Source organism: Pisolithus orientalis, assembly GCF_024613125.1.
Source record: "Pisolithus orientalis strain OTSU chromosome Unknown F5J12scaffold_316, whole genome shotgun sequence".
Classification (NCBI taxonomy): Eukaryota; Fungi; Basidiomycota; class Agaricomycetes; order Boletales; family Pisolithaceae; genus Pisolithus; species Pisolithus orientalis.
The window spans coordinates 2,438-15,600 of NW_026261097.1; the positions used below are offsets into that span (position 1 = coordinate 2,438).

Sequence of the window (13,163 nt, forward strand, 5' to 3'; positions counted from 1 at the left end):
ATGCTTGCATAGGAAAACCTTCTACCCTGCACAACTCTGCGAACTTGCTCAGACTGTTGATGCATGCTACTGGGAGCATAAAAAGTCATCTTGCACACCACCAAGTCTGCCACGACAGGTTGCAGCCTTCCAGCTCCAACAACAAGTATAAATCGTCGTCCTCTGCCTCTGCTCCGAGGTCCGATGCCAAGGGCAAGGGCAGGCAAAAGGATCTGCCCAAGTCCAATATTGCCCATCTTCTGGGCAAGGATGGCAAACTCACCTCTGCTGAATGCCAGCATAGGATGAAGAACAACCTCTGCCTCTTCTGTGGAGAGGTGGGCCACTCTGCTAAGGACTGTCCCAGGTCTACCTCTCATGCAGCCAAAGCCCATGCAGCTATGGCAGGGACTCTGCCTCCTCCACCCATGGAGAAGGCAGAGCCAAAAAATTAGTCCGCTCCTCCAGGGAGCTCGCACAGCCTGGAGGAAGCGTTGACCCCAACTGTGCACAACTGGACATCCGACTCAACACATCCAGTCTCTCTAGTCCCAGTTCCTTGCTTCTGTCTGTAACTCTTCTTGGTTACTCTGTTGATGCTGTTTCTGCATTGGTCGACTCTGGCTCTTCTCATTGTTTTGTAGACCTGTCCATAATCAAAAAATATGCTGTTCCTGTTTCCTCTGTTTCCCTGCCAGTTCTGCTCTGCTTGTTTGATGGTAGTACAAGTGCTGTCATTTCCAAGAGGTAGATCTATCCCTCCACTTTCCTTCTGGTGATGTCAACTCTGTTTCATTTTATGTTACTCCATTGGATTCTTCTTGTTTGCTGGTATTAGGACACAACTGGCTCACCTGCTTCAATCTGTCAATTGACTGGGTACTGGGCAGTATATCATTCAAACCATCATTACAGGGAATGCTGACACCCCAGGCACCTTTGTCACCTTCCACTGCAACCTCCACTCTGGATCTGACACCCCCTGCTCCATCTGCACCTCCGACAGACTCGCCATTCTCTGCTCTGCTCGTCTCACTTGTCAATGCTGCTGCATATGTCAGAGCCTGTGCTCTCCCTGGCTCTAGACAGTTCCACTTACAGCTCTCCACTGATGATGTGAAGCTTTGTGTGTCTGCTGCTTCCTCTCCACCTCCTGACCTCTCCTTGGTCCCTCCTGAGTATCACAAGTTTGCCGACATCTTTAGTAAAGACAAGGCTACTGAACTTCTGCCACACCATTCATTCGATCTCAAGATCAACCTTGAGGAAGGAGCTTCTCTGCCCATTGGCATGATCTACTCTCTGTCTCTGCCAGAGCTTGAAGCTCTCCGCACCTTCATTGATGAGCACCTTGGCTATGGTTTCATCAAGCAGTCCACCTCTGCTCATGGTGCCCCTGTCCTCTTCATGAAGAAGAAGGACGGTTCACTCCACCTCTGCATAGACTATTGAGGACTCAATAAAATCACGAAAAAAGATCACTATCCACTGCCACTCATCTCTGACTTACTCGACTCCCCAAGCTGCACTAAGGTCTATACCAAGATTGGTCTCTGCCATGCCTATCATCTGGTCTGCATTGCAGACAGAGATGAATGGAAAATGGCTTTCCACACTCACTATGGTTCTTATGAGTGGCAGGTAATGCCATTCAGTCTGACTAATGTGCCTGTGGCTTTCCAGCAATTCATTAATAGCATCTTTGCAGACATGCTTGATGTCTGCATTGTGGTATACCTCAATGACATCCTGGTTTATTTGCAGGATGTGGAGTTGCACTGTGAACATGTAAAGGAGGTACTCCACCACCTTCGAAAGCATGGTCTTTATGCCAAGCCAGAGAAGTGCGAGTTTCACTCTGACTCCATTGAGTACCTTGGTTATGTTCTTTCTCCCTCCAGTCTCACCATGTCTGCTGAGAAGGTTCAGGCAGTCTGTGACTGGCCTGAGCCACAGAAGGTGCGAGACATCCAGTCTTTCCTTGGCTTTGCAAACTTCTACAGACAATTCATTAACAACTACTCTGACATTGTCATTCCACTCACTTGCCTCACATGAAAAGGGGTTCCTTGGAACTTTTCCAAGGAGTGTCACTCTGCCTTCCTCCACCTGAAGGATGCCTTCAGCTCTGCTCCTGTCCTCACACACTGGGTTCCTGACGCTCCACTCACAGTTGAAACCAATGCCTCCGACTATGCCATTGCCAGCATTTTGTTGATCACCTGCTCCGATGGTGAACTCTGCCCAGTTGCTTTCTATTCCCATACCATGGCCATGCCAGAACTCAACTACGATACCCACAACAAGGAGCTGTTGGCTATCTTCAAGGCTTTCTGCCATTGGCAGCATTACCTGGAAGGTTCTGCCTTACCTGTCAACATGGTGACAGACCACAAAAACCTTGAGTATTTCTCCACCTCTAAGGTCCTCACTTGTCGACAGGCCCACTGGTCAGAGTACCTTTCACAGTTTAACCTTTCTGTCTGCTTCTGACCTGGCTGCCTGGGAGCCAAGCCCAATGCACTCACATGACATTGGGATGTCTACCCAAAAGGAGGGGATAGGGACTATGTGCAGGTAAATCCTCACAATCTCTGCCCTATGTTTACACAAGAGCAACTCACATTGTCCCTCCATACCACTACCCTCGTGGCACCCATGCTCCATGCCACCATGGTCTTTGATGTTGAGTGCTTGCACTCTGACATCATCTTCGCCCTACCATCCGACCCTGTCTCTGCCAGCCATCTTCCAACCCCAACTAAGCCTTGGTGGTCCCTGGACTCTGATGGTCTACTCTGCCTTGACAGTCACATCTTTGTCCCTGACATTGATGACCTCTGCCTTTGAGTGCTTCAGTTCAAACATGACCATCCTCTAGCCGGCCATTTCAGGCAAAACCGCACCCTGGCACTCGTCCACAGGGACTACATGTGGCCTAACCTCTGCTCTGACATGAAAGAATACATCGGGTCCTGCACCGCCTGTGGATGGAGTAAAACTCTGCATCACTGCCCTTATGGCCTACTAAAGCAAATCCCTGTCCCAGAGAGACCTTGGAACTCTGTCTCCATGGACTTCATCGAACACCTCCCCAACCCCAATGGCTACTCCACCATACTCATGGTGGTGGACCGCCTCTCAATGCAAGCAGTGTTTGTCCCCACCCACGATGCCATCACCTCCACCAAACTCACTAAGCTCTTCCTTACCCATGTCTTCTCCAACCATGGAGTACCAGCTAATGTCACCTCTGACAGAGGTCCTGAGTTTGTCTCACACTTCTTCTGCTCTCTAGGAAAGGCCCTTGAAATGCATCTTCACTTCACTTCAGGTTACCACCCAGAAGGCAATGGCCAGACCAAGCAAATGAACCAGACCCTCGAGCAGTACCTTTGTGTCTACTGCAACTACCAACAAGACAACTGGGCTGAGCTGTTACCTCTAGCAGAGTTTGCTTTCAACAACGCACCAAGTGCAACTACTGGAGTTTCTCCCTTCTTCGCTAACAAGGGATACCACCCAAACCTGTCTGTGGTCCCTGACCAAGACTTCACCTCTCCAAGGGCTCATGACTATGTCATTGAGCTCTCCGCCCTTCATGACTTCCTCTGCTCCAAAATGTCTGCCACTCAGCAGCACTACCAGGGTCCAGTGGATGCCAGACGCATACCTCCACCTGGGTTTAAGGTTGGAGAACAGGCCTATGTCAAAGCCAAGTACTTCAGCTCCACTCGTCCTTCAGAAAAACTCTCCAAAAGGTACTTAGGTCCATTCACCATCTTGGCCAGGCTGGGTATGCACTCTGTCACCCTTAAGCTCCCTGATTCTATGTGCTCAGTACATCCGGTCTTCCATGTCTCACAACTGGAAGCTGCAGTGGTTAACCCTTTCCCAAACCGACAACAACCTCCACCTCCACCAGTGGATGTTGATGGCGACCTTGAGTACAAGGTGTCAGAGATACTTGACTCCAAGGTGGACCACCATCACCACCACTGTCAACTCTTGTATCTAGTCTGCTGGGCTGGTTACAAGAACACTGACAAGGAAACCTCTTGGTTGCTTGCAACCGAGCTGGACCACACTTCCGACATAGTCTCTGCTTTCCACAAATGCTATCTGCACAAACCTGGCCCATGTCAACCTCTGCCATAGTACTCCACCCAGATAACCCTCCTCCATGGGTTGGCTCCACCCCTTATCGGACTACCTTAAGTACTTTAGAATTTTCTCCACTTGACTGTTTCACTTCTCAGAATCACAAACGAGGTCACAGGTCTATTTTGTGGTAGTACAAAATATACAAAACAAAAAGAAAAAAAAAAAAGTCTACTCTACTCTTCCATCGCTTGCCCTCCACCACCCTCCTGTCCTTCTCCATCTTCCAGCTCTCTTCCAACTTCTTCCTCTTCCTCATTGTCCCCCTCCACACCTTCGTCCCTGTCCTCTGGTGCCTCTGACTGAGGTCGCTTCCATCCTCCTCCTGCATGCTCGAACTCAGCCATCCTGGCCTCACACATGTCCTCCCTCCACCTCATCTCCACCCATTCTGCCCACTCACAGTACAGCCCCCACCCATTGGCTGTCTGCTCCACAGCCTCTGCCATCTGCTCCACTGCTCTTGCCATCCTCTCGAAGGCTGTTGCAGCCTTCTTGTGTGCCTCTGCATACCTCTCTGCAGCCTGCAGCTGCTGCTCCTGCTCCCACTCTGCCCACCAGGAAGGGGCCCCTGCTCCTGAGGGTCCCTTGTGCAGTGTCTCTGGCTCCTCCTTGTCCACACCACCTACCTCCCACTCATCATCCACTTCCTCTGTCTCTGTCGCTCTCTCCTTCCCCTCCCCTTGCGACCTTTTCTTCTTCTCCCCTCAGGAACTTCCTGTCCCCACCCTCTTCTGCAAGGGCCCTGCCACCACATCCTCTTTTGTCCAACTACACACCTTTTCTTGTTTTGGCAGGGCACGCAGGCCCTGGTCTTGCCTTGTCCTGGCTCACACTGCCCCACTGTCAGACTCACTGCACAGTGAGTACAGGGGGGCCGCCTGGTCGTGGTGACCACCACAGAGGTCCCAGGGACCCTCTGGACAGTGTTGATGTCGTACACCATGCCACATAGTCTAATGAAGGTGGAACTGTGAGTCATCTCTGCCTGACTCATAATGCTCCGCCACTCACCTTTGTGCAGCCTTGTCCTGTCTGGCCCATGCCCTCTGCCTCTGCTTTTCTGCCTCCTTCTCTGCCTCCTTCTTCCTTCGGGCCTCCTCTTCCTCCTCTGCTCTCTTCCTCTGCTCTGCCTCCAACCTCTCCTCCTCTGCCTTCTGCCTTTTGGCCTCCTTGCACTTGGCCTTGCACTCTGCCTCGTGCTCTCTCTCTCTCTGCTCAGTCTCCTCTCATTGGTGCACCTTCTCTATGGACTTCTCCCATTTGGTGTCAGTGGAGTTGTCAGTAAGGACGACCAGTTCATCATCCACGACTTGGGAGTAGTTGTGGACATGACTGGGGGTTGGCTGGGGGGTTTTGCTCTGGTGCTGGGAGGACATGATGATGTGGAGAAAGGACAAAGGTTCAGTACCCTAACATGTGTTTTTAAGTGGTTCTTCAGACTCTGATGGAGTTCCACTGTGGCTAAAGCCATTGTCCTCAAGGTGTCAAGGTGGTTTCAAATGATCGACTCGTGTTGATCTTGCCTTGTACATGCAGCCTTCAGGGGTTCAGGCCCTAGGAGGAGGGCACTGTCATGGTCGTGCATTCATCCTAGGTCCTCACTCACTCCACACCCCTTTCTGCCAGTTGTTCACTCACTAATGCACCAACTCTGCCCAACTTCTGTCAGTTGCAAGCTGTTCTCTGCTCCAGCTGCTGTCAGAGTTACACTGCTCCCCTACTGGACTGAGCAGACCATTCTCTGAGGAGTCATGTGACAACCTTCGGACTCCTCCCTGACAGGTCACAGTCAGGTACTCTGCAGTGCGCACACTGCATGGTCCAGTGCCTGGACTGTTTCCTTTTCTGGATGTTCTATGTTACCCATTTGTATGCCCTCCATCTACCCTTCATTCATCATCTAGGAAGTTTTACTTGAAAATTGCTGGGTCCCTGTATGTCAGTTCCAGTTCCGGTTACTGTACCTCTGTGGTAGTATAAAAGCATGTATCATACTCCATCATTCCTCAGTACGAATATTGATGTAGTTCCTACTCCCTCTGCCTCTGTCTTCCACCTATCAGAGTTACCTCTGACTGTCTGTCTGTACTCCCCCTCTGAAATACAAGGGCTGAGATCGTGCAAGGGGGTAGCACATGAGCCAAACCCGATGCCCTCACTTCGCTCCACCCTTACCTCGGCAGATTTTGTTCCTGCCAACACTCTGCCAGTTGGAGTTCTACTCTTTCTGTTGGAATTTCTCCTGAACCTCTCCCCAGACCTCAACAAGTGTTGGAGTTTGTCAGAGTAGGCCTGGACTTGACAAAAAGCAGAAGTGAGCAAGCACAGGTGACCAGAAAGCTGTCATAAGTGTTGGACCTTCATCACAATGGCCAAGGGGAGTGTCTAGAGGTTATGTGATGGCAGGGGAAGTGATTTGGCTGAAAAGGATGGAGTGTTGGGCAACCTGGAGTGCAGAGGGTGTCAAAGATGCTTGAGAGGGGTCACATTTGCATTGCCTTTGTTGCAAAGCCTATAGACACCTAGTAGACCCCCTATTGACACCACACACACACCCCTAGTGTAGGGAGATTGCTCTCCCCACAACAGTCTTGGATGATCTCCATTCCTAAGATTCATTGTCCCTTGCCCAAATCTGATAGGTCATACTCTGAGGAGAGTTGAGTCTTGAGCTGGTTAATAGCATCACAGTTCTTTGACAAGATGAGTTTATCATCCACATAGACAGCAACTATAGTCTGAACTCCATTTTTGAATTTGTAGAACAAACTGTGGTCTGCATTGCTGTGCATGAAACCCAGGGCTTTGAAAACTTCCCTCAAGTGGGTATACCAAGCCTTTGGAGCTTGTTTTAGGCCATAAAGGGCATGGTGAAGGTGCCAAACAATGTCTGCAGATTTACAGAACCCAGGAGGAGGTCAAAGGAAGACCTCTTTGTCAAGTTTTCCATTCAGGAAGGCTGACTTGACATCAATTTGGTGTAATTCAAGGTCATACTTGGCTTTGAGAGCAAGCAAGATTTGAATAGTAGTAAACTTCACAATGGGGACAAAAGTATCAGTATATTCCACTCTGTAAATTTGAGTGAACCCCCTAGCAATGAGACATGCCTTATACTTCTTGATGTTGCCCATTGGTCCTCGCTTTACTTTGTATACCCATTTCAAATCAATGATCTTTTGATCTGAGGGCTGTTCAACCTCCTCATACAGCCTGAGCTTCTGAAACATGTTCAGCTTGTCCACCATTGCTGCATACCAACAATTGCCATCTGGGTGATTTACAGCATCCTCAAACATTGTAGGCTCATCATTGCATGCAGAACTCACTTGGTAAGCTGTGTGGTCTTGTTGATTCAAGTCAATGCTTTTGCCTGACTGCTGCATCTCAACCTTGCACTCAGCCACTCCCCCACCATGAACCTCTGCCCTTCCATTGTCTCTCTCAGCATTCCCATGGTCCTTTTTCCTTGTCAATGTTGACCTCTGGTTAGCATTGACAAAATATCTTGGGTCATCATCTTGAACTGGAGCCTTTCTGGTCCTAGAGGATCTCCTGACCTCAGCAAGTGGTAGTGGCTGTGGATATGGCACTGGAGGACCTCTGGACATTGTAGGATGTCTTGCTGTTGTTCGATTTGCCCTCTGGGAGATTTCTGGGTGAGTTCTAGGCATTTCTACCACAGAACTTGGCTCATCTGACTGATTTGGCTCATTTTCAGCCTCTGTGGGCTTGAGCATTGATTGTCCTTGATAAGGACCCATCAGAGCACCTCCCTGGCTCCCTGTGGTTGTGATGAGACCTAACAACAGGGTTTGTTGTAGGCTCACACCAAGAACCAAAGAAGAAAGAAAGAGAAGAAGAGAGGAGGTGAGTTTAGAAGCAGGAGACTTCAGGACTCATAGACCCAAATGGACTAGCTTGGAGCTAGCCTGGGGATTGAGCAATGGTACTTATAATATAGCACATGTGTCAATGGCAAGGTGTACATGAGGTCTGTGACATCATGGTGATGTCATGATGGTATCATAGTGGAGCAGAACATACTAGAAGGCAGGCATGTGGTGGCAGCAAGGTGAGGTCCAGACCAGAGTCCAGACTGAGTCCAAGCAGATAAGATAAGATGGAAAGGAAAAAAGGAAAAGAAGAAAAGTGTACATATCATAACACTATCCCCTCCTTAGAAATTGACTTCCAGGTGATTAAAGGTAGGGACAGTGTCCATAAAGTTCTCAAGAGGGTGGAAGAGGGAGGCAAAGAGAGAGGAGTCCATGCCACAGAGTTTATGAGGGGCAGAGGGTTGTGGTGGTAGAAACCTTTGATGGCAGCAGGGGCAGACTTTATGGTGGACTCAGGCTCCCAGGTGCAGTCCTTGTCATGGTACCCCTTCCAATGTACCAAGTACTCAAGCCTGTTCTGTTTGAGGTGAGAGTCAGCAACATACTCAACCTCAAACTCTTCATCACCCTCATGGCTCACTACCAGTCCAGGGCATGTGACAACCTGTCCCTCAAGTGGTCCCTTGTGCAGTTTGACCCATGAAACATTCATCATGGAGTGGATTTTAAGGGTTTTAGGAAGTTTCAGTGCAACTGCATTTGGTTTGAGTGAGACTACCTTATAGGGACCAATCCAATGTTCAGTGAGTTTTCTTGAGGGGTGACCAGAGAGTGAGATATGCAATGTTTCCAACCAGATGATGTCACCAACAGAGTAGACTGGGGCTTCTGAATGGTGTGCCTTGGAGTTGAGCCTCATCCAATCTGCAGTCCTCTCCAGGGCCCTTTTGGTATCCTCCAGAACCTTGGCAAAGTCAATGGTGTTGTCAGTGGCTGCCTCTGCCTTTGACAGGAAGGGTTCAACTCCCATGTGTGGGGAGTAGGAATGAGTAACTGAGAAGGGGCTCCTGCCAGTTGACTCCTGACACTTGTTATTGTAGGAGAACTGGGTGACCTTTAGCCAAGAGGGCCAGGAGTCCTGTCTGTTGTTCACAAAAAGGTGAAGGTACTGCTGGAGGTCCTGGTTGAGCCACTCAGCTTGCCCATCAGTCTGAGGGTGGAAGGCAGTAGAGAGTTTGGGCTTGACACCAAGCATTCTGCAAAGCTCCATGGTGAAGGTGCTTGTGAACTGAGGGCCTCTATCAGATATGACAGTTGAGGGTAGGCCATGTTGGGTCCAAACATGATCCCTGAAAAGCTCCACAGTCTGGAGGGAGGAGACACCCTTAGTAGTGGGGGTGAACACCACCTCCTTGGAGAACCTATTGACCACCACAATAACATTGTCAAAGCCCTGTGCCTCTGGTAGCTCCATGAAGTCAACCAAGATGTTGGTCCAGGGTTTCTCAGGGATGGGGTTGGGGAAGAGTTTACTGGTGGGGGGAACCCTCAAGCTTTTGGCCATCTGGTAATGATGGCAGGCAGCCACATACTCTTTTACAGAGGCAGGCATGCCTGGCCAGACATAATTGTGAGAAACCAAATCCAAGGTTTTCTTCCACCCTGGGTGGCCAGCAACTGGGGTGTCATGATGTTTCTCCCAACAGTGGACATGGACAGCCAGGGGAATGTAGACCTTTCCTGAACAAACATAAAGGCCATTCTGAAGGGTGGAACCCTCTGGTTGTGGCATAACCAAGGAAGTGGACTTCAAAGTGATGACCAGATCCATCTCCTCTCCAATGATCAGGGTAGAGGCAACCCTTGAAGGGTCAAGAAGAGTGACACCCTAGTTATCAGAACCCTTTTCTGGCTCATGATCCTCCTGTCTTGACAATGCATCTGCCTTGGCCTGGGATGAGCCAGGTTTGTACACCAGCTTATAGTTGAACCTGGAAAGGTACTGAGCCCAATGAGCCTTGCAATGGTGTAGATTCTGCACCTTCATGAAGTACTGGAGGTTAGAGTGATCTGTCCAGACCTCAAACTGATAGGGGGTGGCCTTGAGATAGTGACACCATGTCTCCAAGGCATGGATGATGGCAAGCATTTCTTAATTGAAAACCTGGTACAGTGACTCCAAAAACCCTTTCAATGTTTTCTCTAAATGGAGTTTGTGAAGTGTAGTGCGAAACAGGGTGGGAATTTTGCTTCGTGTCTCTAGGACCAAATTTAGTACTTGCCCTTGGCTACAGAATGGTACCTTTTTCACATGATTTGGCAGACAGGCAGTGGAGATATCGATATCATTGATTTAAAACTGCAATACCATTGAAAGGGTTTTTTCACTTTTGAATTGAAAAGGGTATTTGGAGAATGAGAAGCTGAGATCTCAGGATGGATGGGAAAATATGATTACATAATAAACCACATGATCTTCTAGATGATTTGTTAACAAGCAAACAATGACAAACATTGTATTTGTATCATTAAACCTCCCTCTTTTACCACAACTCAAGAAATCATCTCTCTGCCTCACATGGACATGTTCTCAGGGAAATCTTATCAAATACTGGTTTCCATTACAGTACCATCTGTATAAATATGCTCTTAGAACCATTAGACCCTTAAAAAGCCTGCTGTCAGCCATTCCCTGCACTGTTTCCCCACCATGCCTGATGTTTTCTGGGACTAATCAGTGCTTGGAAGGCTGAAAATGTTATGGAGGTCAATCTGGCACCTCAGAACATGATGTATAAACCAATCTCCTCTCAACAAATGCATTTCTGGCCCAGGGACACTGGTATGGAGGTTAGGGCAAGACAAAATCCTCTTCACCCTTGGGTGTCATCAGAAGGATGTGCTACTGAGCAGCCATGGAGCAGAACCCTGTGCTCCCACCTGTCCCTGAATATTGCCTTTGGTCACATGTGATTGAATAACCCTTTCCCAGTCATCCAAAGTTCAGATCAGAGCAAGATCTAGTGAACCTCCTTAGAGCCAGTTCAGAAACTGGTGTAGAGCATTGCTGAGCATTACCAACTCATGTTGGTTTGCTTGAGTCTGAAGGTCCCTCCACTAAAAAGGTGTGCCATGTGTGATTTTCATGCATGACAGATCAGCACTAATGCAATTCTGGTCTTCAGGTATCTGGTGGGAGGCAAAACCATGCCAAGACACCATTCCCTTCTCATTCCTGCTCAAATCCCCCACCAACTGATGGTTCCCATAGTGAGTGGCTCTCTGCACCTCCAGCCCATGCAAAGACCCTGGTGCATCATCCACAAAATAAAGTGCTAACTGACTATAATGGGCAGGAAAGCAATGGCCATGATTCTGATGATGAAGCTGATGAAGACACTTATTTGCCCACCCTATCCAATTCAAAGAAATTGGCAACATCCCTGAATAGTGAGCTTCCTGCTGTAACTTGTATTCACAGCAAACCCTGATCTGCACTCAGGGAACAAGTACACAACTAAACTACAGGATCACTCAGAATGTGTAGATGAAGACGGATTGGAGAGCATTCCTTTCACTGACCACCCAACTGAGGAGGGGTCAACAAGCAGAAAAAATGGTGGAAAGCTGAAATCTGCCCTGAAGCACACACACCAGGCAAGTTCAGTCATGTTGAATCAGCTGTTATGGCTAACAAGTTTGTGCTGTATATTAAGCAGGCTCTGTCAGAGTTGAGTGAGCCAGACATGAATTGACATCAACCTGGGGCCAAATACTTGTCCAAGTCCAACAATAATGGATCTGTGACCACCAATGCAGCATCCATGAATGTGAAACAGGGCATCCCTAGGAGCACCTGGAAGTCACCTTGTGTCAGAAAGGCCCCTGCAAGGCCAGATGCAGATGTTCCATCTCCTGATGCAAAGAGATCATGCAAGCAAAAAGGCAGCAATCAGAAGTGGAAGTAGTTGCCAAATCCCTCAAACAGTCAGAGTGGAAACCTTTTTTGGAACTCATGTACAGTCTATAGAGGGCTTACCCTAGTGTGACACATTAGAATACATGTGTATGGCATGTATGGTAGCTCATGACACCATGGTGGTTGTGAGAGGCATCTTTGATATCAGAGAGAGGGATAGTTAAGTGGGATGGTTGAGCAGGACAATTGAGCAGAGAGCTGAGTGGGACAGGTCTACATATTGGCCATGTGGAAGCGACTGGTAGCTATCTATGTTGGGAGATATTGCTGCTCATCTCCCATGTATTGCTGTTACCCAAAATTTGGCTCTGTCCACCATTGTCCAACCTTGCTGAACCAAATATGGCTGTCTCCACCATTGTCCAACCTTGCTTCCCACAGTGTGAATGATATTCTTGCCATTGTTCCTACAAGTTTAAATCTTGATTGATCATTGACCTATCAGTGAACCCATCATCATTGAATATGTCCACCAAACAGTCCCACCAAGTTCATTTCTGTCATCAAGGTGAGGTGGTCTTCATTGTTGGATCCAGTGACCTAAGCCATTCACAGCTAATGTAAGACCAATTGAGCCAAGGCAATCTAGCTCCTGCATGAAGCAGTCCAAAAATCTGGAGGAGACACTAGTACAACTGTGTGAGTTGCAAGAGCCAACCCCTCCACCAATTGTCTCAAGTGGAATGGCAGATATGGTGGGGTCAAACATGGATATCATGGCCAGTGAGTGAACATGATTTCTCTCCAAGCTCAACAACAAACATTCTTTTGCTATAGATTCATGTGAAAGCTTGCTGGATCAGTTCCTGCAGGAAAGGGAGCCAACCACTCTGGCAGAGGGTGGAATCACAGCTGGTGAGTTGGCACAATTGCCCTTCAAGCTAACAAACAAACAAATTTTCTAGTAATAGACCCACATGACAACTTGATGAATCAGTTCCTGAATGAACAGGAACCCACTGCTCCCCAGTGGATGGTATGAATGTGGATCTACTCAAGCAATTGCTGAATGCATGGGAACCATTGGCACCACCAGTCACACATGAGAAATTAAACAGGATGGATGGGTCTTCAACACCTGCACAAGACATTACTATGCAGGTCAATTTTCTGGCAGACTTGCAGAATGTGTGGGAACTATCTCCTCTGCCCATCACCCATGAATCATCAAATCTGAGGGACTGATCTCCTCAACCCAATGT

The 13,163-nt window shown here is 48.5% G+C and overlaps 1 protein-coding gene across 1 annotated transcript; it reads left to right on the forward strand.

The window, feature by feature from the left end:
* Positions 1-11,189: 11,189 nt before the first annotated feature.
* F5J12DRAFT_788796 (uncharacterized protein) lies at positions 11,190-11,950 on the forward strand (the record flags this gene model as incomplete). Its single annotated transcript, XM_051743739.1, has 4 exons — positions 11,190-11,252; positions 11,339-11,432; positions 11,464-11,679; positions 11,802-11,950. The coding sequence occupies 4 exons, from the start codon at positions 11,190-11,192 to the stop codon at positions 11,948-11,950; spliced, it is 522 nt and encodes a 173-aa protein (XP_051593995.1).
* Positions 11,951-13,163: the final 1,213 nt, after the last annotated feature.